Raw genomic sequence first — 27,014 nt, 5'->3', positions numbered from 1 at the left:
AGTTACGAATCCCGGTCCTGATGAAGCGCATGAGCGCGAAACATGTCGACCCTTTAGTGTGAGGATAGAGTATTTCTCTTCCTTCCCCTTATGTAGGAGCTACGGTGGTCATTATTTCCTCCAAATACTCCTCTAATGATTTTAATCTTGGCCTTACAGCCTCTTTGAATTATTAAATTTAGATTTTAGATGTACAGAGCCAATTTTATCTCACTTTTCACTCTCCTCCTTGTCTTTTGTCAGCACGTACTGCAGATACAAATGGATCTGCGTTACCACTTTCGGTTTAGAGCCACCACCATTTGAGTGGTGACCCATCAGATATTGCAGTGCCGGTCTGACGCGGAGTAAGCCCAATGATGATGCTTAGCGTCTTCATTGACGCATGAGGGCACTCCTATCACAATACCAATATTTGGCGTCCTATCTAGATTTATTCTTTTGGAACAGTGTACTCTTTTCTTTTATTCATACAATGGGAGTGCCACCCCTAGAAGCCACTAAACTACAAGGATTAGAATTCATCCATGCCCCACTGTGAAAACTGAAAGGGGTTCTGGGCTGGTGTCTTTAGTGGAATTGATCAAGGAATCTCGTAGACCAGTGCCAGTATTCATTGGCAAGTTCAGGAACACATGAGGCTGAGGACACAACACCAAAGAGCCCTCTGGAGCAAATCTTCATACCATTCATGAGTTCATACTAAGTAGCAGGACTTCATATAAGGTACCTGAGCAGTTTTTGTCAGGATCCATTGGCAACATTAAGACCTTTACAATCATGTCAGTGTTGATAAGGACTTCTAAACCCCTCCCTTGACAACATGGCTTCTTTCACAATTTGCTAAATATTTCCTCCTAAAACGTGAGGAACATGTCTTTCATATGCCAGTGTCTGGGACTCCTAAAAAGAGGGGGCCCAACCAGTGGCGTAGCGTGGGTTGTCAGCACCCGGGGCAAGGCAAGTAATTGCGCCCCCTACCCCGGGGCAAGGCAAGTAATTTGCGCCCCCTAACCCGTGGATTTAGTCTCTTCCAAGATGTTGCGCCCGGTGCGGCCGGCCCCCCCTGCACCCCCCACGCTACGCCACTGGGCCCAACAGTCCGGCGCAGTGGGGAGTACCCTGCCAGCAGAAAAGCAGACAATCTCTCAAGGCATTTTTGTAGATGCAGATCGTTTTGAGTCACTCACAATTGCGTGTTTTGCCATCAGTGTTGTCAATGGCGAAACTTTTGCTTAGATGCCTGCTGTGTTCTTACATGCCCCAGGCCCCCTGCCCTCCCAAAACCCCCAATATTGGTTTATCTCTTCTGTGACTGATTAGACTGCACGCTGTGGAGTGGTACTTGATCTGATGAAATACTAACATCATTTCAAGGACCCTGCATCTGAACTGCTACTTCCTGTTGAAGACGAGCAGTTACCCGGAAACACGTGTCTGCTACAACTGATGCTGAACACACCGCAACTTCAGAGCTACTGAAAATATCGGGAACTGCATTTACCAGAATGCAATATAGAACGTTTTCTCATATGCCAGCTGAGAGTCACTCCTCCCGTCTATTTCACAGAATTCACAGAAATACCAGCGCTGGCAGTACCAACTGATGGAGATCACTATCTGACTCGTGAGTAACTGAAAAAGCGTCAAGCACGATTACCAGAGTGCAATGGAGAACTTTTGCTGAGATGCCGGAAGTGTGCTCCCCTCCCTGTATCATGCTAAAACGGGTTCCCCTGAAACTACCACGATTGCCGCAAAACATTAATATCTGACATCCCGGCCTATGCAGATCATGAGAGCACAAACGCATGCACCACCACAGAAATGTATACACCTCAGGTCACCTCCACTTGGGCTGCAATTTTAACTTGTGTAACGTATATTAATTGACAGTTTCATCTCCCACCTCATCATCAAACTTATAAGTCCTCATTCGGTTGATCCATTTTTTACTGTAATAAGAAAATACAATGTAAATGTAAGATATTCAAATGTGCATTTTGGGAGTACAGTGAGCTTGGGACGCACAGTGTTTACTTTTTCGGTTTTTACTTGATTTTAGCTTTAACCGCGCACTATTGAACACATTTCTGTTTGGATTTGGGATTACACACAAGACCTCTCAGCTGCTCAAATGCCATTTAAAATAGTTTTCCCCATGCTGGCTCAGTGAGCCGGGGAGAATTAGATTTGATAAATGGTTAGTAGAAGATTCATTACAATTTTGCACCATGCAACGATTATTTCATTGTTCTTTATTGGATTTCCATTTAAACAAAACATATTATACACACGTTGTACCAGTGGTTACGTTTAAAATAATTTTGGTTTATATGTTGAATGATATCCTTACATTATCACAGTTCAAACTTAACTAATCTTTTCGCATCTTGAGATATGATGCCAGTAGTTAAGGTTACGACGTGACTTCATGCCACAAAGTGTGCAGTGCTTCGGTTCTGATAAATAGTGCTCGCTACATCCCACTCGCCTTATGAATATCTCTCAAGGTGCAGACTGGAACTGGAAAGGTTTGGTAAAGCAACAGCTCTCGAGTGCAGCCGGGTGGCGCCACACGACTGTTCGTGGCAGCACCTGTTTGGATATAGGACTTTGCCTGCTACACTTCTGTCAGTTCCTGTATTTAGAAGTCTTATCCGCACAGAATAAACCATCAGAGAGACGTCCACTTTCTCAAGGAAACTGTTAAATTCCTTGTTTAGAGAGAAATTGATTCAGCTGCGCTGCTACCTAATTCATTTTCTTCTTTGTCCTCCTTTGAGTCAATCACTGTCTTCAAGAATCTTAAACTGGAGTTCCTGGCTCCATCTGCAAATACTTCTGTAGTGAAGGCCTTTTAGCAGACTTTGGCTCTCTTCAAGACTGCCCCCTTCCCTCTTGTCCCTTATGGCTGCCAAGGATAAGCCAGACCCTCTAGAATCAGCGATTCTGGCAGCTCTGATCCAGATGCCACCCATCTTAATGCGTTCCTTGGCTCTGACCTTTGCATTGTTTCTAATGGAAGCCACCATGTCCCAGGCGTCAGCCTGACTATCTTCAGTGCTGCACCCAACATTAGCCCTGGCATTGCTTTTGGAGTTGTGTTTAGTGCCTCTATTTCTGAGAAAATTCTTCTGGCTGCCAGGGAGGAAGTGCGAGATTCCTTTGAGTACCATCCTGTTACTTATCCTCTAGTCAGGGCTTAGAGATTCACACTCGTTTAAGAACTCTTTGGTTCAGCTGTGGGTGCACTTGAGATTCCCAGCCTGTATTTTAGGGAAATGTTGGTAGATTCTGAGTTTGAAAAGTGCTCTTTCCTTAACATGCATATGCTGGTCCCCATCTGAAGCTCCAAATTGCCAGTGGCCTTGATGCATCCCCTGAAGGTGACACCCATTACCATTTGGGCCTTCCGTCACAGCTATAGTTGCTTTGGTTCTATTGTTAGGATGCATTTCCCTTGTGGCAGCTGATCTGTCAGGAACCCTGAAAGACAAGCCATTTGTCTTGAGTGGCCTTGTCCCTGGTGGATCAAGAATGGGACCTCCTTCCTGATGTGACAGCCATGATTTTGTGGGGCTGCCATGCATCAACCTCTTTGCTATAGTTCCAAAGAGGAAATGTCACTTGTTCTGTATTTAACACTTCCCTCAGTGTGGTTTCCTGGGGGATGTCTTCCGACCACACTGGCAGCAGGAACTGTTTGCCTCGCATTCCACTGCTCTTGAATGTTCAATAGAATGTGCAAAAAGATGGCGTGCTGCTGGTCTTAATCGGCCCGCATTCATCAAGGAGGATTTGGCATGCCAATCTGTTAGAACTCCCGCAACCAGGCTCCCCTTGCTTCCTCATACAGAAAGTGTCTGCTATTGCAGCAGGATGGTTGGTTCACCACAGTCCTCGAACACTTCAGAAGTGGATAAGCTCTATCTGCACTTTTCCTGGAACTTTTGTTGTGTGTGTTCTTGCCCAGTGTGACTTTGTAGTGATTTTCCTCATTACACCTCTGTACAAACAGGTGGACAGTTGTTCTGTTTTAGTTTCTGACCTTCAAGATTGCGTACTTGGTGGTGATTACTTTGGACTGTAGGGCCAGGGGTTGCAGGCCCCGTTAGTCATACTGCTCTTACTGTCTTCTTAAACAACTGGTTCCCGCATCCTTTCTACCTAAAGTGGTTCTCCTCTTCCACGGAGTGGTTATGCTGCTTAGATCCTAACCAAACTGTTTCCTAACACATTGATTGAACACTGTTAAAGTGAATGAATGATCTGCTTTTTGAAGGTTTCTCCAGAAGCAAAAGGCAGAGCAATAAAGCGTAGTATCTTGCATCAGCTCACTCTTTGTATTAAGACCTGCTATGCCTCAGCAAACAAGAAAAAAAAACTCCTGCTGGCCTTCATTCACTCTGAAGACTATGGTAGCATCTGCTGACCTCACCAAGGCAGATATTTGTCAGTGGCCACTTGGTCTTTGCTGCATACCTTTACCAAGCATTACAGTCTGGTGGCTCAGACGGGGAGTGATGAATACTTAGAAATCTGTTACATAGTTTCCTTGATTTATAATGAGGTTCTAGTGTATAGATTGTCAGTCTGGTTATGTTATTGTCTGCGGTTGATAAGCTTTTGCAGTTAATCTTCACATGCTTCAGTTAGGCTTAGATATATTATCCTTATCTGACACCAGCATGGCAGGCGGTGCCATTCATAGACAGGTGTTGTCCCTTTTTAGGCACCCTTGAGCACGCACGGGGTTGTGTGGCACCAGGCTGGCAGGAAAATGTTCCAGATCCAGTTTTAGACCTGGAGATTCTCATAAGATGAGGAATTTGTGGAAAGATGATGTGTCCACCAGGAAATGCTGTTATGGAAGGTAAGTAATCTTTTCTTCTGGCCTTGATTTTACATAGGAAGGTGTGTAATGTTTTATGTTGTCACTTGATTTGACCAACTCGTGGTGTGTCCGTTAATAGATAGGCTGTTCCCATCACAGTTTTCACGGTTAATCACTTATTATATTGTGCTTACAATTTCCACTTTATTTACTTAGGTTAAAGATATGGGAGAATATTTTAAACACCACCTTTTACAATCAAGACATAGAGGGGCGTTTGAATTGGCTTATGTTGGTTTTGCAAAGCTCACAGAGATGCTAATTGGGTAAGTAAAGCCATTCCTGTCCATGCTTTCTAATTGGAATACATGACTCACTTTAGAGATAAATTTTCCATACTGTAGGAAATGCATGTTTTCACAGCATTTCCCCAATAAACCCTAACATTTTAATTTTTACTGTTGATATTACTTTTTTAATTTTAAATGTTGATAACTAGTATTTTAACCTGGCAGTTGGTACCTGCTAAATAGTTCCCAAAGGGATGTGCACTTTTCTAAAACTGAAAAGCAATTTTGCAGTTGAATTGGCATTTTTGACACCTTGGTTGGTCAGTGTTGCTATGCTCACAGTGGGTGCAGCCTGCACAAAGATAACATTCGAGGCGTAAGTTTGTAGAGAAAGTTTCTTCCACTTATTACTTGATCGAGAAGTAGAGCATGGGCTTGAAAACAGCAATGCAGCTGAACTGGCTGGACCTTACAAAAATAATACATTGATATAGTTCAAATATTCAAGTAACTAGTCAAAATAAAGTTGCTTAATACTTTTGTAAAATTATCACTTGTTCAACCCAATGATGGCTTTATCCCTTCCAACTAGCAGAGCCTCCTGTGGCTCAGTGGTAATTGTTGGCTTTCTCACTTCGTTATCTGTGATGTAAACTGTAAACTTTGTACTTGTATAGCGCACTTTTACCCTAGGGCATCTTGGCGCTGTACACATACCGCTGTAGAACCCTTCCTGGCTTTCCCTGTGAAGTGCCCACTCCTGGGCACCCCCAAGGTGAAGCCAGGCATCCCAGCGCTGTTGGGGCCATTGAGGAGATTAAGCAAGCTATTGCCCAGAGTTACAGAGTGGGACCCCATGATTAGATTGGCACCGAGGCGAGAGTTATCAGGTCTGAGGAAATTGAGCCCAAGACCCGCCGAGGCGGGAATTGAACCCTGGTCCCGGGCCACACCTCTGCATCAGGGTCTGCCGCCATAACCATTGAGACACACTTCTCCCCATGATGTGAGGCGGCTAACTGGCCAACTTCAGCATCTTCGTAGTACATAGGTCTCCCCAAAGTTTAGGCCGCATTTGCCTGTCAGTGGGATCCAAGACTCCACTTTTCTTTGAAAGGATGGGGCATTGTTGACTAAGAGGAGCTTCTCTCTTTTATGGGTGTGGGCTGATGTGTCTAAGAGGTGTTCATATTTTCTTTGCCCCCCTGAAGGCAGTAGTGAGCTCAGCTTTGGAGAAGTGTGGACAAAGAGGCAGAGGAATCCACACAATCCTTCAGGCAGTGCCTACATATCTTTTCCTCCCTATGGTTTTACAGGTGATGGTGCACAGCCACAGTTCTCACTCTGTGTGTGCCTGTTAGAGATCCTGTGCCTCCCACTGAACCTGTTTCAGTTGTAGCAATCTAACTGTCGGTTTCAGTTGACAGATAGGTAGAACCCATGTGGCCCTACAAGGATGGTGGACCGGAAAGTCTTAACCTTAAAGGTTGTATTTTAGAATTTTCAGACATACAGGAATCAATCTTGCATATTCATAATCAGCAAAACGGAATGTAAAGCTAGTTTAAAGCACAAAATCAATCAGGAACTCATTAAACTTCAAATTATCAAAATGCTAAGTATAGAAAATGGAAGAGCGATTCTGCATGAATTCGACGCCTAACATGAGTGGGGAAGGGTCTCCTCCGACGTAAAGGGCCCACGCTGTTTGATAGAGTTCTGAACAATTACTACAGTTGTGCATGGGTCATATATCTTAAATCAATCAAAACAAAGCAGAGAGAAGCATTTGCAACTGAATACATTCGGGAAAGCTCCCGTAATTGTACAACATAGAGCTTTTCACAAACACCACCTGTCCATGGAGCAAAAGTTGTTACATTGTATGCGATTTTGCTTGGGACAGATACTTTTAAATTTAAAATAATATTCTTTTATTCAGAACAGCTTGTGAAGTTCGCAGTCAGTTTTTATTCTAGGGAGACAGAAAAATACAAGTCTGTTCAGGTGGTACGATGAAACATCAGATATAAAATGGGGTCCGAGGCTTAAAATCTCTACCTCAGCCAGAGTTCAAGATTTTGCATTACCTTTCAAGAAAACAGCTGGCACATTGTGAGCAGGGAGTGGGTCACACTCTATTCGAACATAGATAGAGACTGCAGGAAGATTAGAGTTATCCGTTTACAGATTATCTACATTCCCAACTGAGTTCACCTTTAAAAATCTGCATTGTATCACTCTTATTGAAGACTTTTTATTACCCCTGATATATTTGTTTATCTTCACGTTTGTGTATTTTTGATTATGAATGTTTGTTCTTTCTTATCTAAATTGGTTTGGGGATTTTAACTACATTATTTCTCAACTGTAGTGTTGTTTTTTTCTGTTGTGTTTATTTAATGTCTGCAATTTGTCTGAGGAAGGTCATGGCAATAATGTCGATATGCAAAGCTTAAGCTAGGGAATCCTCCAGGAAACCATGCGAATTAGATTAGTTGAACTTTCTGGATGCTCGGCCTCACCGCATGTCAATAGTGTGCCCTTCCCTTTACTGATACTGATTACCAACACAGTAATTCTTATCATTGACGCTGTATTCAGCTACTTTAGAGGACAGTTCTGAAAGTTAACCCTTTTTGTGCAGTACTTGGCAAAGCATGTTTGGCGCCCTTTAAAGACCAAATAGTCCTTAAACCTGCCCGGTGATTTCTGCGTTACTTCTATTCCAAGGGTGCCAGATCCGTCCAGTGTTACATAGTAATTATGTAAAAGTCTGGTGGAAGTTGACATTTCTTTTCTATGTAATGTGTGAGAGCCAGCAATCCCTTTGTAATAATATCCCTTCTCTACTTTCCATATTATGGTCTGGTTCTGATGTCTCCAGTCACCTGTAATAATGAAATGACACAACTGCTCAACTGTTAACGTTGAATTGTGACATGATAATGTATGCTTCCAACAGCCAAGATGAAAGACACCAGTGGCGGTTCCTCCACTATGGCGGAGGAGCGTCACCCCCCACCACCAGCAGCAGCAGCTGCAAACCTTTTACTACAAAAAGATAATAAACCAGGTTTATTATCTTTTTGTAGTAGGCGGGGCATTGGGGGTGACAGCCATGGAGGGGAGTGCACAGAGCACTCCCCTCAGTGTCTATGTATGTTTGGCTGGCCATCTCGGGCCGGCCAAACACACATGCACACTGTGCTCTCTCCAGCCCGGCAGAGAGCAGGCACAGGCTCCCGGTCTACCTGGGAGCGCCCTGTCTTGGTGCTCCCAGCCAATCCTTACGCTGCTCTGAGCAGCATCAAGACTGGCCGCAGGGCAGGCTGGGAGCCTGTGTCTGCCTGCTGAGGAAACTGAGGAGCAGCGGCAAGTATTTTTTTTCTATCTATTTTCAAAATGTATTAATATTCTCCCCCCAGCACCCTCCTCCACCCCCACCCGCCTCACCGCCTCCTGTAACCCCGGTGAGCTGTGACTGGTTTAAACAACAAGTGGTTTTTCATACTTCAAATTATTTTTTATAAAAGCAACCGCGAGCAGCAGAAAGACGATATATATGTCAACTTTTTTTTTGCAAGCTGTAGGTCAGTGGCATAAAGATACAATCTCTCTGCATGTTCTACACATTCTGAGGTGCACAATTCCTTTTAACCTACCCACACATATTAATACATTATGATTCTGATATCTTATTGCAACAAAATACTATTGGCTTATTCATGTGCTTAATTTCACACTATTGCTTCTCCTTTTATTCTTCGTGTCTGCAACCAAACTATTTCTTTCATATGACAGAGCAAGACACCAAGTACTGAAATGGTTTGTGGGAAGAATGATGTGACCATGTACTGTAAGAAATAAAATGCTCCTTTCTGCACAGTAAAAAGGTATTGCAAGTCACCTTAGCATGCTGTGCCCTTTCAAGAAAACTCAGACTTTGGCCTTGATTCTCTATATGGTCCCAGAACTCCTCAGTGACTTTGCAATATCCTTATATTCTTTGGCAGGTTGTACTTTATCCTACATACCATCCTAGCATGGAACGTTAGCCTCTGAAGTATTAGTGTTGGCATTTTGGTATGAATTGCACTATGTTGTAATGGCAGTGCAGGGTCTTCACATAAGTGTCTAGAGCCACTGAGGTAGGAGGCAAGTTCTTTATTTCATGTTCCTGCCAGAGCTTTGCAGCTGCTGTTAGGGTCTATCCTCCTTTCATCCGTAATTAACTGCCAGGGAACGCCCATTACAAGGACCCCAACATCCCATGCTACAACATATTCTCACAGCATTCTCATTCAACAATCTACTACATGCCCACCAGTCACATTCACACAAAGGGACACGTCACTACACTTCAACTTCCCAATACTGATGGTTGCAAACAAGAACTAAAGAAATGCTAATGTATCTCCTAAGAGAATCTTCCTAAATAACACCTCACTCCCTTCTCTTCCAAATGTAGAATGAATCATTGTCACTTACTGGTTCAGGCCAGTGATCAGCCCACCCTCTTGAACGCATGATAGCATCAATGGCTTGAAAAACCACATCACAAAGACACTGCCAGTGCATCTTTATTGTCTTGTTACCAACAAAATGAGAACTGAAAAAGGTATAGACATACATCTCAAGCCAGAATAGCGAATGCTTGTGCAGTCTTGTCATTTTACAGCCATTTTTGGGATCTTGTTTAGCTGAGTTGTGAAGACGCTTTTTCGGAAAACTGACATAAGGCTTTAAGGAATCGCAGCATTTTTTATTGCGAGCTCTTGTAATGAGACGGAAAACTTGGTTTTGAGTGTTGAGGATGAAAAAAATGTAAGCAACATTGATGGATAGATCTTGCAGTGGTGGAAATGTTTTTCTTGTTGAAAGAACTCCAGCACTTGAATGGGTTCTGCATCCATCTGCTCCAGCCACCACCTCATGCTGCTCCCATGCCAACTGACTCTTTGCCCCTTCCCTACCTTGCCCCATCTGCCTTCTTTGTCACTGCCTGCTCAAGGGGATGCTGACCTGGTGGGTGAGAACACCAAAGAAGTCTTAAGAGACAATTATTTCCTCTAATTCCTCCTAGACAGTTTGGCCCTGCAGGGCGAAGTGTTGAGTGTGGCCACAAAGAAATATCAGAAGTTCAACTGCCCTTCTTATGGCAGTAGAACGATTGACACCAACCATAGATTGAGCCTTCGGTTATTACTTGACAGTGTGAGAAGCAACTGGCCATAGATACTCCACCCATCAGGAAGGCTGTGTTTCTTTCTAATTTGTAGATTTTAGTTTCAAAAACTGTTGTGGCTACATCATGCTTATGATGAGCATTTAGGACACTTGTTTGTTTTAAAGCCCATCCTCCCACCCTTAGTTAAAGATTGTATGTATACTGCCAGGTCACTCATAATTGAAATGTAACATAGTGTGGTTAAAATGAAAGAAATATATAGCATAGCGACATAGGCTGCCTTTCATCTAGCACAGTTATCTAAATTGCACAAAAAGGAGGAGCGGCAAATTCTCCTATTGCCACTAAACTTGTTAACAGAGTTTCCTTCATCAGTCAACTTCAAATTGTTTGATCACCTCCAGACAAGCTGAGGTCACACTGATTTAAATCCTGCAGTGTTTTGAAATGCAGTGATTGAGCAAGAATTCACAAATACCAGAACCTGTGAGTTGGCCCTTATAATATTCCTGGGAGCAGAGACCAAGAGTTAACGCTTGGCAGTTTGCAAGAAGGACTCTTCAGATCGGTCTAGCAAACTTTGCAGGTGATCACGTAGCTATTCACTTGCTTCTTTTAGCCACTCTTGTCTTTAGCATTGCGCAAGAGCCTCAATCGTCTTATGATGGTTTACTTGAATCTGAAGCTACCACATGTTATTGTTTTGCTAACAATATTCACTTATGTCGTTTTTTAGGATGATGGATATTGGAAAATTGCATACAATATATATATATATATATATATATATATATATATATATATAAATTATTCCTCTAATATAAAATAAAAGGCCTTTCCCCTTTTCACATGGGGGGCATTAATAATGTTCTCTACTTCCACCCGCTATGCATTGCAGGTTAGACTTTGGCAAGGAACCTCTTCATTGGGAGGCCTGCCCTAGGGCTGCTGCACATGAGGAAGGGCTGCGGTAGGGCCAGCACACGATTGTGCAAAGATAGCGTCTCCACCTGCGCACAGTCGGTGTTCCTGCCACATTTAAATGAGGTAGAAGAACCACAGGTTTGACAAGGTTTGCAGCAGACCTCCTGCTCTGCTGAACCCTGAGGATTGAATTGCCTTCATCACTCTTTCACATTTTCCATCTAATTTGGTGTACTGGATATTCAGTATATGGTGGAACCTAAACAACCAGTGAATCACAAGGTATGTATCTTTTAATGAATACTCTAGAACAGGTGTCTCTCACCAGTCGATCATGAGCTACCAGTAGCTCACAGACACCTTCAGACTAACTCACAGCCTTGAGTTTATTTTGATCTAAGCACAAGATCACATTTTCCTTTTAAACTTCAGGGAAGACTGTGTTTATTTTAGATTATTATCATCAGGTTGCACAGAGCAGAGCCTGATAATGAGCAGTGCTGGAGTCAGATTTATGACCCAGGATCAGGCAGAGAGGTGAAGAACTGAAGCATTTAACTCTTAAAAAAAGTCCTTGTCAACTCAATAGAACAGAAGCAGAAGAACAAAATTATGTTTCTGAATGCTGTTAAATGGGAGAAAATTCAAATGAATAGTTACCTTAATGCTTAGGTTAACTCTTCATTTTAATTTTCTCCCATTTCAAAGTGTCACATTAACAAACCAAAGGCCAGTAGACACCGTGCCATATGTATACCCGCAAAATAGTAATTGTTTTAAATGGGAGAAACTTAAAGTCCAGAAAATGTTACATATTTTGAGCATTTTTGCAGAAAACTTTTTACACTTTAAATTTCTCCCTTTAAAAAAAATGGTTGTGTGTTTGTATTGTACATGTAAAGGTGCTACGTATGGCAGAAAGTATGCCCTGTGCCACAAGTACATACGAGACAGGCTCTATTTCACCCATGCACACATATCCCATTTATTCACAGACATGTTCATACATCACCAGAGACCATGTTCTCACTGACACACATAGCAGCCCTGTAATAGTGCCCCTAATCAAAGTATTTTGTTGAAACCATAGTATCTGGTTCTGTGGACGTTAGGCTTAAACTCAATACAGCGGGGTGTGGAGGTGTCTGATACCATAGTACGAGTTGTTTAACCTTCATTAGCTCACAGTGATTTTCACCGATCAGAAGTAGCTCTCACTGCAGACAAGGTTGGAGACTGCTGCTCCAGAAGTACTGCGTGATTCTTATCCATTTGTTTACTGTTGCTGGAACATTTTCATCCTTCGCAGGAATCAATGCTCACATGCAGCTCAACTGATCTTTGGACCCTGCAACAGGGTGTGGTAGAACCATACAACTCAATTTCAGTACAGACCAACTAAGTTAAACAGTATGACCAATTTGTCCATACAAGGAAAACTCCAGTCAGGAATAAAGTTAAGCAGCTGCAGTCCCTTTTCAATTGTCTATCACACAATCACTCACACACACCTCGAATGCAAAGTTTTCTGAGCAAAAACCAACAACCTGTCTGCTCACTACAAGGTACGGGCTTAAATACTTCAAGGCTGTATGGAGATACACTTTCCAGCTGTAGCCTTCACAAATACACAAGTGAAATTTGACCAGCAATTCTCACTCTGGCTGCTACAGATCCTCCATGTGTACTCAGGATTCACTTAATACCAACCACAACTCACAGTTACTCAAGGAAAACTATTGGCACTGTCAACGACGTCTCATGACAAGTACCTCACTGCAGACAATAATTTAACCGAGTGTCTTCTACACTTGTGCGTTATCCTGCGATCTTAGGCCGTGACGGACCTGTCAACAACAACAATTGTGGACATTTTTAGCAATAAGCGCCACAATCAAATGTCTACGACGACTCCACAAAAGCACTTCACAACATCACACTTTAATGCAATCCTCAGACCAAAAGCCACGCAAGTGCAAAACCTTATTAATACTCACACATCATTCCCTTGTACGCACAATACTGGAACTTCATCAACCTTCGGAACAGACCGTGGGATAAAATTTTGGGGGGGGGTTGGGGTTGGCAAAATTTGTACTGGGTAATCGGATGGGGCCAATCCTATCTCTCTAACACTATACTTGCATGGTTCTCCCTCCTTGTGGGATACACCATTTCTCTGCTACCAGATCTCCTGGAGCATTTTCATCCGTCACAGGAATCAATGCTCAACTACAGGTCGATGGATCTTTGGACCCTGCAACAGGATGTGGTAGAACCATAAAACTCAATTTCAGTACAGACCAATTATTTAAGTTAAACAGTATGACCAATTTGGCCATACAAGGAAAACTCCAGTCAGAAATAAAGTTAAGAGATTTATTACAAACTCAAACTTAGTGTCATTTGGACAATTCGCAATACAAAGTGATGAAGATACAGACTCACCAAGTGTTGCCCAAGACGATGAAATAAGTGCAGACAAACTAACATTAATAAAACTAAGCATTCTACGAGAATAATACAAAGCATTAACCACATAATCTGAGATACAGAAAATAAAAGTTGCTCATCGTTGACAAGCATCAGTGCAATTCAAATCATCAAAGGATCAGTTTTGCTGGGCACAGGGAAAACCCTACTGTAGGAAGTTGGCTCTGTATGCACTATTTCAAAGTAAGGAATAGCATGCACAGAGTCAAAGGGTTCCCCTTAGAGGTAAGATAGTGACAAAAAGAGATAATTGTAATGCTCTATTTTGTGGTAGTGTGGTCGTGCAGTAGGCTTATCAGCGGAGTAGTGTTAAGCATTTGCTGTACACACACAGGCAATAAATGAGGAACACACACTCAGAGACAATTCCAGGCCAATAGATTTTTGTATATAAAAATATATTTTCTTAGTTTATTTTAAGAACCACAGGTTCAAGATTTACAAGTAATACTTCAAATGAAAGGTATCTCATGTAGGAACTTTGGGAACTTTGAATTAGCAAAATAGCATATACAGTTTTCACATAAATGACATATAGCTATTTTAAAACTAGACAGTGCAATTTTCAACAGTTCCTAGGGGAGGTAAGTGTTTGTTAGTTTTTGCAGGTAAGTAAACCACCTACGGGGTTCAAGTTTGGCTCCCAGGTAGCCCACCGTTGGGGGTTCAGAGCAACCCCAAAGTTACCACACCAGCAGCTCAGGGCCGGTCAGGTGCAGAGGTCAAAGTGGTGCCCAAAACACATAGGCTTCAATGGAGAAGGGGGTGCCCCGGTTCCAGTCTGCCAGCAGGTAAGTACCCGCGTCTTCGGAGGGCAGACCAGGTGGGTTTTGTAGGGCACCGGGCGGGACACAAGTCCACACAAAAAGTACACCCTCAGCGGCACGGGGGCGGCCGGGTGCAGTGTGCAAACAGGCGTCGGGTTCGCAATAGGAATCAATGGGAGACCAATAGGTCTCTTCAGCGATGCAGGCAGGCAAGGAGGGGGCTCCTCGGGGTAGCCACCACCTGGGCAAGGGAGAGGGCCACCTGGGGGTCGCTCCTGCACTGGAGGTCGGGTCTTTACCAGGTGTCGGGTCTTTGAAGCAGGCAGTCGCGGTCAGGGGTAGCCTCGGGATTCCCTCTGCAGGCGTCGCTGTGGGGGCTCAGGGGGGTCAACTCTGGCTACTCACGGTCTCGTAGTCGCCGGGGAGTCCTCCCTGTGGTGTTTGTTCTCCACAAGTCGAGCCGGGGGCGTGGGGTGCAGAGTGCAAATTCTCACGCTTCCTTCGGGAAACGTGTGTTGTTTCAAAGTTGCAGTCTTTGTGGAGCAGAGCCGCTGTCCTCGGGAGTTCTTGGTCCTTCTAGATGCAGGGTAGTCCTCTGAGGCTTCAGAGGTCGCTGGACCCTGTGGAACGCGTCGCTGGAGCAGTGTCTTTAGAAGTGGGGAGACAGGCCGGTAGAGCTGGGGCAAAAGCAGTTGGTGTCTCCGTCTTCTCTGCAGGTTTTTCAGTTCAGCAGTCCTCTTCTTCTTAGGTTGCAGGAATCTGAGTTCCTAGGTTCTGGGGAGCCCCTAAATACTGAATGTAGGGGTGTTTTTAGGTCTAGGGGGTTAGTAGCCAATGGCTACTAGCCCTGAGGGTGGCTACACCCTCTTTGTGCCTCCTCCCTGAGGGGAGGGGGGCACATTCCTATCCCTATTGGGGGAATCCTCCATCTGCAAGATGGAGGATTTCTAAAAGTCAGAGTCAACTCAGCTCAGGACACCTTAGGGGCTGTCCTGACTAGCCAGTGACGACTCCTTGTTTTTCTCATTATCTCCTCCGGCCTTGCTGCCAAAAGTGGGGCCGTGGCCGGAGGGGGCGGGCAACTCCACTAGCTGGAGTGCCCTGGGGTGCTGTAACAAAGGGGGTGAGGCTTTGAGGCTCACCGCCAGGTGTTAGTTCCTGCAGGGGGAGGTGAGAAGCACCTCCACCCAGTACAGGCTTTGTTACTAGCCACAGAGTGACAAAGGCACTCTCCCCATGTGGCCAGCAACATGTCTGGTGTGTGGCAGGCTGCTAAAACCAGTCAGCCTACACGGGTAGTTGGTTAAGGTTTCAGGGGGCACCTCTAAGGTGCCCTCTGGGGTGTATGTTACAATAAAATGTACACTGGCATCAGTGTGCATTTATTGTGCTGAGAAGTTTGATACAAACTTCACAGTTTTCAGTGTAGCCATTATGGTGCTGTGGAGTTCGTGCCTGACAGACTCCCAGACCATATACTCTTATGGCTACCCTGCACTTACAATGTCTAAGGTTTTGCTTAGACACTGTAGGGGCATAGTGCTCATGCACTTATGTCCTCACCTATGGTATAGTGCACCCTGCCTTAGGGCTGTAAGGCCTGCTAGACAGGTGTCTTATCTATACTTCATAGGCAGTGTGAGGTTGGCATGGCACCCTGAGGGGAGTGCCATGTCGACTTAGTCATTTTATCCCCACTAGCACACACAAGCTGGCAAGCAGTGTGTCTGTGCTGAGTGAGGGGTCCCCAGGGTGGCATAAGACATGCAGCAGCCCTTAGAGACCTTCCCTGGCATCAGGGCCCTTGGTACCAGGGGTACCAGTTACAAGGGACTTACCTGGATGCCAGGGTGTGCCAATTGTGGAAACAAAGGCACAGGTTAGGGAAAGAACACTGGTGCTGGGGCCTGGTTAGCAGGCCTCAGCACACTTTCAAATCATAACTTAGCATCAGCAAAGGCAAAAAGTCAGGGGGTAACCATGCCAAGGAGGCATTTCCTTACACCTACTATTAGACAGCTTAAGAGATAACGTGTGGGGTGGATCAGTATGGGCAAAAGACAAAAAGAAAACGCTAGTCTTGGGCAACAGGGTACTCTCTGAGGTGGGCAAAAGGTAGGTAAAAAAGGAAAGCATCAGCATGTCAGTAGCTCGTTCAAGAGTCTTTTGCAAAGGTTTGGGGAAAAATCTCTTAAGTCTCAGAAAGGCATTTCAAAGGGACAAAGCAGAGAGGAAGATACCTCTCCAAGAGGCTCTGCATGAAGTATACAGGGAAAGGGGCTCAGCTTCTCATCTTCGGGGATCTGGAAGGGTCTCTCTCCTAGGGAGCATCTGACCAAGGGGGCAGAGTCAAGCCGGCAACCAACATGGCCGCACAGCCTTAAGCTCCGGCAGTAGGACTCCCCGAGCCTGCTGGAAGAGCGCCTACACTGCATCAATCTGATGCGTTGAATGAAGTAAACGTAGGTGGGGGCAGCAGGAGGACCACTGCAAAGCCATAGCGGCTGGGAAGGCCGCTGGAACATCGCTTTAGTGAGGTGGCTCCAGGTCCCGGCGTGGGCCTCGGAGGCACGGCAGCGATAGGGGCCGCAGGTATGCCTGAGGCCCGCATTCGGAGGGCCGCACGTTGCTGCCTGCTGCTCCCGCCTTGGACTGTTTTTGCTGCCCCAGGTGCTCGTTGCTGCTTGCAGGGAGCTTGTGGCATCTGAGCAGGCCGTGTGGCTGGTGTTGGGGTTCCTTTGGCCGTACGGCGGTGGAGTGGTGCCGCACAGCCTGTATTTGTTTCATCCTGGGACTCCGCACCCCCCTCGAATATGTCCATGTGCTTTGTGGGGTGAGGGTGTTGGGGGGCCTGGCCATCACTGCGAGGCTGAAGTGGCTCCCTTCCCTCTTTTTTCTTGTTTGCCCCGACGACAAAAGTGACCGGCACTATAAAACGCATCTGGGGCCTTGTACCGGCAGCAGCCCCTCGGGTGTGCCCTTGTGCAAGCACTGGGAGTTGACTGCCATGGGTCACAGTGACCCCAAACAACGCAAGCTGCCATTCGAAAAAGTGCACACCCTCACAGCGGTAGACACCAACATGATTATGGCAGAGGGTGCGACTGGAGGCCAGGTCTTGGACCATAAGACAGATCTACGGCCCATTTTGGCAGAACTGTGCTCTGGATTCCAGGGCATTGGTGCACAGTTTGAGCCCGTGGTGTCCTGCCTGGACAAGATGGGAGAGCTCCTGGACCGCCACGACCTGGGACTTCAGGTGGCTAAAGAACGCATCTCGTCGCTGGAAGACACCCGCACCCAGTCAGATACACGTCTAGACAGATTGGAGGCCAAATTACGCATCGTTGCTGCGAAAAACTAAGATCTTGAGGCATGAGGTCACCGCAGCAACATTAGAATTCAGGGGGTGCAGAGACTACCGCCACAGGACGTCTGGATACCTTTGTTTAGACATTACTATGTGAACTACTGGAGTGCCCAAACTTCACTGCCACATTTGTGGTGGAACGAGCCCACCACTCCCTAGGCCCTCGACCTCTCACGGGTGCGCCGCTGCACCCCATTATCGCCAGGCTGCTGAAATTCAAGGATCGTGACATAGCATTGCGGCTGGCACGAGAGAAGGGACCACTACAGTATCAAGGGATATCCCTGTCCGTCTTTCTACATTTCACTGTAGTGGTTCAGGAGGCCCGGTGCAAGCTGGGGCTGCGCTATGGAATGCTGTAACTGGCCAGACTCAGGGTTGATGTCGACGGCAAACCCCGCTTTTTTGTTACCTTAGATGATGCCTTGGCGTTCTGCAAGACCTATACCAAAAAACATGCTCAGCTGGCTCGGCGCTCCCCTGGATTGCTCACCAACAGTCACACAACTGCCAAGAAGTCTGGATCTTTTCCCACCTGAGTGATGCCCCCCAGTGTCACAGACTCGCAGAGATGCATACATGGTTACTACTGCCCATTTCCTTTACAGGATTAACTTTGTAGAAAGGGAGTCCCCTGCCGTTGTGGCTCCCTCCCCATGGTTGATACCAAGTTTGCATTTAAATCGTTGTTGTACGTCATTCCGATTATCTTGGGATTTCACTCAAGTGTGTTCTTACCGAGTGTGCGAGGTGGGTTGGAGTTATGGGTTTTGTTAATGTGTTTGTTATTTGGGTTTGCGCTGTTTGTTTAATACATGGTGACCGATCACGCTCCTCCTTGCGTGTTCATCCACTAACACCCCGTTAATGCACGCTACAATAAGGACCTTTGCCCCACTCTCCACTGTATTCGTGTCCTGGAATATTAGAGTCCTTAACAACCCCCTTAAGGGTAAGCAAGTGGTACACTATGTAAATGGACATGGCGCTGCAATATCATTCCTACAGGAGACTCATCTGGCCCCCAGGTCCACCTATACCTTTGCCGCCCAATGGGGTCCGCATGGTTTTTTTCTAGTTACAGCTCCTACTCCCGCGGGGTCTGCATACTGATACATAAGAGGGCCCCTTTCCATCTTATCTCTGCAGTCCCTGACACGGAAAGTCTGTACATTTTTGTAGAAGGCACACTAGCGCACTAAAGGGTATTGCTGGCCAAATTCTATGCCCCAAACACAGACAACCCCGATTTATTTCACGTTATCAACCTAGTTGGCCCCCACGGACTCAGACTGCATCATTTTAGTGGGGGATTTTAACCAGATCTGGGACCCAACATGCGACACCACAGCCAAGACCCTGACATTTAAAACCCAAATCATTATGCACTGTGCGACACCTCTGCGATGCCTACCAGCTACGCGACCCATGGTGCATGCAACCGCAGATGTCGATGGCTTACACTCACTACTCTGCCCCCCATAACACGTGGACACGCATAGATTTTTGGTTGATGCCCCCTTGGGTAGTCACATGGTCGACAACAGTTATGCACCTACCGCGCACATTATCAGATCACTCCCCGGTGATCTTGACCTGCTCTATCCCCCACTCAGGGCTGGGGGAGTGTCCTTGGCGGTTCCCTTCGCTGGCCCTCTAGGATGCATGTTCCACTCTGACCTGCAGACAGCAGTTACGGAGTACTTTAATCTGCATGCAGGAACTGTCTCTACACACGCTACGCTCTGGGAGGCCTTTAAGGCGTACACATGGGGCATATGCATAGCTAAGCACAGTGGCATGTTGCGAGATATATGCACTAGCATATCGCAAGTTGAGGCTGCTCTGTGAACTAGACAGGACTGAGGTGCGCAGCCTCTGGCCCATATCTGAATAGGTGCTCCGCTGTCATGCAGGAGTATCAGGACCTCACAGAGCATGAGATTCTCTATCTCGTGAAATATGCTGCTGCCGCCCATTATGGCAAGGGTGACCTCCCCGGGCGTACATTGGTGCACCTCCTCCACCCCCCTAGTGCAGTGACATATATACCTGAGCTGTGCACGGAGGGAGGGGAGCGCAGGATAGGCACCCGGGAAGTGTAGTCTGAGCTTTTAGCGTACTATATTGCATTATACGACAGTCTGCAGGGCAAGGACATGTCACTCTTATCACAATACTTGGAGGAGGTGACCATGGCTTAGTTTACGTAGGCACAGCAGCAATTTGTCAGTGAACCGTTTACCTGTGAGGAGATCATGCAGGCCATATATGCCCTGAATGCCTCTAAGGTTCCTGGGCTGGGCAGCTACACTGGCGCATTTGATAAAACGTATAAACAAATTCTAGCTCCGCACCTTTTTGAGGTGTACAGTGAGGCTCTGGCACAGGGTGAGTTGCCCCCGACACTGCGAGAGGCAGTTATCACACTCCTGCCTATGCCGGATAAAGATCCCCGGTACTGTAGCTCCTACCGACTGATTTCACTGCTGAACTTTGACATTAAGATCCTGGCAAGGGTCCTGGCCGCCTGCCTCTCCTTGCTGCTGGACAGCATCATCTCCCCAGTGCATTAGAGGTTTGTCCCCCATCTCTCAACGAATATCAATCTTCGTACGTTGTTCGCGGTGCTTCATAGGATCTCCCATTCTACAGCCGAGGCGGTCAACCTGCTGGGCGCTGAAAAAGTGTCGACTGAATTGAATGGCCTTTTTTTTTCTTCCCACCTTGAACAAGTTGGGACTCCCTCGGGGCTTCACAGCCTTGATCAATACACCCCCTACCAGTATGATGCAGATGAATGGCACTATAACCTCTCCATTTTGTATCTCCAGGGGGACTCAACAGGTCTGCCCACTGTCCCCCTTCCTTTTTATTACAGCAGTAGATCCTCTGGTCAGACAAGTGTAGGAAAATCACATTCATAGGGGACTATAATTAAGGAGTGGACTGCCGCTTGTCTCACTATATGCAAATGATATTCTGCTGTTCTTCCGCCACCCGAAGGTCAGTCTGGACCTGTGTTGCAGGAGGTTATCCAGTTTAGTGGTTTCTCAAGGCTACGGATCAACTGGGTATAATCAGAGCTTTTTCCACTCGCGGATGCAACGGTGCCATTTGAGGCACAATATCCTTTGAAATGGTGTGAAGACACTGTTAAGTATCTGGGCATATAGGTCCACTGAGATAAGGATCAGATTATCTGCCTTAACTATGGGCCAGCGGTGGAGAGGCTCATGGCCCAAATTGATCGCTGGATCAAATTGCAGATTTCCTAGCGGGTAGTATTGCTATAATCAAAATGGTAGTGCTCCCCTGCTTTTTATACCTGTTTGTGAACATCCCTATCCCCTTGAAGAATTACTTTTTTGCCATTCTACTCCAATTCCTGACACAACTTATTTGTGCGGATAGGCGTGTACAGCTTTGATGGGGACTCTTTGGTGCTTCCCTATGAAAGGGGTGGCTTTGGACTGCCCCATTTTTATTTGTATTATCGGGTCGCACAGTGTAGTTTCTCCTCCCACTGGTATCACCCAGGTGCGCTTACAATATAATATTCCAGAGAGAGATCTGGTGTTCCCCACGTCGTTACACAATGCTCCCACAGGGGTACTCCTTGGCCCCCAGTGATATACAAATGGTCTCCACTGCATGCTGGTCTGACGCAGGCTGGCCCGCATGCTCCATGGAGGATGCCTCTATTCGTCCACACTGCCCTTGGCCTAGAACCCATGGCTCCCACTTACAGGCAAGACACTAGTTAAGCGCACTCTGACAGGCCTCTCATACCATGAAGGATCTGTTCCCAGATGGGCACATCTTTTATAGAACGGAAGATACCCGCTTTAGAGCAGCAACCACTATGGATCACTTTCTTCTAAGTCGATTACAAAGCACTCTGCACACTCTGATTCACACTTATCCACTAGCACCAGAGGAATTCCCCCTCCCATGCTGTTGATAGACAGCACAGATGGCACCAGGTTGATCTCCTTGATGTACACGATGTGTCTGGAACTTCTTCCTACACATGAGTCTAAGCTCCGTGGTTGCTGGGAGGCTGATCTGGGGTGGCCCATCTCTGACAAAATGTGGAAGGCCTGCTGCACACAAACACACCGCATATCACTAAACAGCCACCATCGTCTAATTCATTAAAAATTCCTTCGACAAGTGTATGTCACCCCGGTTCTCGAATGGGCAACACTCACTCGCACTCCTGTCCCAATTGCCAGGCATTTGAGGCAGATTTTGCGCACATGATGTGGTCTTGCCCCACCATTGCACGCTACTAGGGGGAGGTGTTTTCCTGTCTTTCTCACATGGTGGGGGTGCCAGTGGCGCTACTACTTGCTAAACGCCTAATAGCTATGCACTGGGACTAGGAACTCCCCTGCGGTGAAGGCTTGGATCCGTAGTCTAATATATTGTGACACAAATAGTGAGCTATATGCCTCCCTACAACCCTCCCACAACCCGCCCCAAAATATTTGGCAGCCTTTGCAAGACTTCTTAATGGAGCACCCTGGCGGATGGGGGTGGGAGGTCGATGGGCAGGAAATGGAACTGGACTTGCTGCTGTGCCAGACAGATGCTGAGTTGTTGTCGTGGTGCAATCTTATGTAATCTCTGTTTGGGAACTAGTGGAGGGAGACATGCCCCGCTCCCCTCCTCTCTCCCCCATTTGTGGCCCAGTCACTGTGTATATGTATGTTATGCATATGTTATTGACTGTTGAAATTGTTCCCTCTCCCCCATGAGCCCGATATCTCATCGTGTGACGAGGATGACTCTGGTCTTCTCATGGTTTTTCTTTTCCTTTTTTGTTCTTGTTTAAAAAAAAAAAAAAAATGTTTTTTTTTTTTAAAGGGAGCATCTGACCAAAGTCCAACTAGTCAGTGACGTATCAAAGTTCATATGACAGTTTGATTTGCTCAGGGCGACACTCCATCTTACATTGAAGGGGCATCATCCAATAGCAATTGATCACACAACTCCAAGTTGAAACATTGGCACATCTTCCCAATTTTGTCATGGGAACATCATCAGAACAAATGTTTGATTTACTAGTCCACAGTTCAGGATGTTCCACATCCCAAGGTCGACTACAATACCTTTCTATGAGTAAAGCAATAGGGATCTATTACCAAAGCTAGTCTTTACATGGGAACGAAGTCTGAAAGAAAGTTCACGTTATGAAACTGAATGGTCTCGAAATACAGGCCTAGCAGGCCTCACTTAGTCTAGTGCAAGTGAGTTAAAACAAAGCATTTGAATAAAACATTCTAATAAACACATTTTAATATGCAAATTTATAAATTCGACATTAATAATTCTTCATTAATATTCATGTTACAGTCACTTTAAACGAAAAGACTCTGTAAATACATTTTAGTCAGTATAATATAGAACTGTATTTCTCTTTTTTTGCACACATATTTAAATCATTAGAAATTCACTGTTGTTGAAATACACACTATTAGTCTAATTGCAACATAATAGGGGTCATTACAACCCTGGCGGTCTAAGACCGCCAGGGCTGTTCTGACGGAAGCACCGCCAACAGGCTGCGGTGCTTCCCAAGGTATCACGACCGCGGTTGCACCGCCGGGCCCGGCAGTTTACCGCCACGTTGGTCCTGGCGGAATTAATCCACCAGGGCAGCGCTGCCCAGGGGATTACGAGTCCCCCTACCGCCAGCCTTTTCCTGGCGGTTTGAACCGCCAGGAAAAGGCTGGCAGTACGGGGAGTCGCGGGGCCCCCTGACAAGGCCCCGTGCAGCTTATCACTGTCTGCACAGCAGACAGTGAAAAGCGCGATGGGTGCAACGGCTGCAATTTGGAGCCGTCTCCTGTTGCAGCCGAGATCCCCGCTGGGCCGGCGGGCGGGCAGCTGGGATCTCATAATGGCCGCAGTGGGAGTGCGGCTGCATTGGCGGCCGCCCCGATCTTGGCAGGCGGCTTCAGCCGCCCGCCAAGGTCGTAATAAGGGCCTATATCTATTAAATCCTTCAAACATTTAGTTTACCTTTAATACCACCAGGGTTTGTAACAACAATATAAACAAATGCACATTTAAAATGGCTTCTTAGTGCATCTTTCAACAGTCAACTATTAGTACTTCGATTAGCATAATGCATAAAGTGTCATGTATAGATGACTTCTGTGACATGAGACACAGCACTAAAATTTCAACTACTTAACTGTAATTTACTGTATCCATCATTTCCCCAGCGCTTTCTCCTTTACTCCTTCAAGGAAGGTGTTGGCTTGTGTTTGGATGTGTTAGAATATACCTCCATCTTTTGTGTTGTCTGTGTTGTCTCATTTGAACCATGTGTACATTAAAGGGGTGGTAAGCATGGAAAATGAATAGATTACCCTTCTGACTCCTGCCTTATATATTCATTGGAATTGAAGGAAGACCCTTTTTGTTTTAAAGATTGCATAATTCTTTTTGAGAATGAAATTATACATAATTAGCTGCCATGTCACAAAATACTAATCGCCAACAATTATTGGTTAGTCCTGAAATGAAATGAAAGGCCATTTTAATACTGTATTGGTCAAATTTGACCAATACAGATAAACAGTTTATGTAAAACTCCAACATGGTTGACTTCTGCAGTGCACAATCTTTTGTGCACCTACTTCTTTCGGGGTGTGACTCATGTATGGTGCCCACAACAGCTTTATCTTCTTACCTGCTTCTGGTGATCAGTATTGGCGTTTAAACTTTACGTAGTGGAGTTGGTGCAAGCATTAATTACCCAGTTGCTAACAAGAAACAGACCCTCTCTACAGCATGCCAGTTAAGCAACTATTATTTCATCTCACTGACAAACCTTTAAAAATAAATAACGGAACTAATGGATGTGGTACAGAAACGGATCGTTTAAGCTAATCAGAAGGTAACATTAACAAATTCTTCAGGGGAAATTGTTGACTTAACAGGTGGCATTATTTGTGTTTGTCTTTATTTCCCTTGGTATGAATATGGGCCAATATCTATATTTTGTTCTTTCTTGACTCTTTGGTTTGTTAGATCTTCACAGTAACACTAGCAAAAGTTTGCATAACACCCCCATATCATTAGAAAGCATGCTTTGTTGTGTAGTCTTGTATTGAAAGCTGTTTTCGTGAACGTCATTTTGAAATTTTGGTTAGTCACTGTTCTGACATTAGAGGAGTAAAAAAAAAACAGACGCTGAAGCTTGGATGGATGCATATATGATGCTTCCTCTGGGATTCAACAGCTGCTATTGCCTACAGCCCTAAATGCATAACTTTTCTCCTATCTGAATGGCTCCTGCCTCTTGTCTGAAGACCCCGTCCTCCAACTGCAATAATGAAAAAGTTAAGAAACTGATGACTGCATATGTGGAACATTGAGTGCTGCCAGGATCTCTTCTGGACTGTTTGTTGCAGATTGGTGGATGGCTCTACTAGTGGATAACCCAAAGTGCTCGAATCCGACCTCTCTGATGTGAGACAGATTCCGTTCTGTCTTCAAATGATTTCAGTATCTAGTTTCTATATATATATATATATATATATATATATGTATGTATATATATATATATATATATATATATATATATATATTCGATGGCATGTGTAGCTGCAGATACACATGCTGTGCATATCCCGCCATCTAGTGTTGGGCTCGGAGTGTTACAAGTTGTTTTTCTTCGAAGAAGTCTTTTCGAGTCATGAGATCGAGGGACTCCTCCCATTTCGGCTCCATTGCGCATGGGCGTCGACTCCATCTTAGATTGTTTTCTTTCTGCCATCGGGTTCGGACGTGTTCCCCTTCACTCCGTGTTTCGGTTCGGAAAGTTAGTTAAATCACGGAAAACTTGATGGTATTGTTTGCGTTCGGTATTGGGTTAGTTTAGCAGATCGACACCGAATAAAAGAAGAGCTCCGGTAGCCCTTCGGGGCTTCCATTCCCCGGCGGGGCCTGGTCGGCTGACCGCGTGCGTCTTCAAGGCTAATGGAACGGACCCCATTCCGCTTCTGCCCCGAATGCCACAATAAGTATCCTTACACAGACCAGCACTTGGTCTGTAATTTGTGTTTGTCCCCCGAACACAAAGAGGATACCTGCGAGGCCTGCCGGGCATTTCGGTCGAAAAAGACACTACGGGACCGGAGAGCTCGAAGGCTTCAAATGGCGTCGACGCCGTCAGGACAACACGACGTCGAAGAGGAGGAGACTTACTCTATTCCAGATTCCGACTCTGATAAGGCCGAAAGTGAGCAGCCGGCGAAAACCGTGAGTAAAACTGCCCCAGCCAAAACTCACACCAAAATAATGAAAGCCCAGGGGACGACACCGCCGGCAGGCCATTGCTTAACCCGTAAACACGGTGACCAACCATCGGCACCGAAAAAGGGCACACACGTGTCGAAGACATCCGACTCCGGTCGAGATACCGGCACAGAATATACTCGGCACCGAGATACTGGCTCCGACCAGACTCGACACCGAGATACCGGCTCCGACCAAAGTCGGCACCGAGAGATCGGCACACCGAAACCGAAAAAGGTGGCTTCGGAGCCGAAAAAGACTGCGGAAAAAGTTTTGGTGCCAAAACACCCAGCATCGGAGCCGAAACAGAGCTCCTATTCTGAAGAACAAGGCCTGTCATCACAACTTCAAGGCCATAAATTAGGACAAAAATTGGAGCTGAGGGAGCCAGACTATACACAAAGAAGGCTCCATATTCAAAAGACACAGGGAAAATAGGAACTCTTCCCCCTATTAAAATGAAAAGGAAACTTGCTTTCCAAGAAACAGATAAACGGCCAAAAGCAAAGGTGGCGAAAGAAAAAACTCCACCACGTTTTCGCCACAACCATCGCCACTGCACTCACCGCAACTGTCACCAATTACAACCCCCCCTATGATGCAATCTCCAACGCACACAGGGATGACCCAGGACGATCCAGATGCATGGGATCCATACGATGCACCAGTATCTGACAATAGTCCAGACTGCTACCCGGCAAGACCGTCACCACCTGAAGACAGTACTGCTTACATGCAGGTGGTGTCCAGAGCAGCTGCATTTCACAATGTAGCACTGCATGCTGAACCTATTGAGGATGACTTTTTATTTAATACTTTGTCGTCA

The 27,014-nt window shown here is 45.8% G+C and overlaps 1 protein-coding gene across 4 annotated transcripts in view; it reads left to right on the top strand.

Moving 5' to 3' along the window:
* THADA (THADA armadillo repeat containing) overlaps positions 1–27,014 on the top strand; it is a 1,551,972-nt gene that overhangs the window by 375,182 nt on the left and 1,149,776 nt on the right. For all 4 annotated transcript variants that reach the window (XM_069233992.1, XM_069233989.1, XM_069233988.1 and 1 more), the window contains exon 23: positions 5,054–5,163. In XM_069233992.1, the coding sequence (XP_069090093.1) occupies positions 5,054–5,163 (110 nt within the window). The remainder of the gene's footprint in view (positions 1–5,053; positions 5,164–27,014) is intronic.

The sequence above is a fragment of the Pleurodeles waltl genome, chromosome 5, assembly GCF_031143425.1.
Source record: "Pleurodeles waltl isolate 20211129_DDA chromosome 5, aPleWal1.hap1.20221129, whole genome shotgun sequence".
Classification (NCBI taxonomy): Eukaryota; Metazoa; Chordata; class Amphibia; order Caudata; family Salamandridae; genus Pleurodeles; species Pleurodeles waltl.
The sequence above is the reverse complement of the archived record's forward strand: the minus strand, read 5'-3'. Positions and strand labels throughout refer to the sequence as shown.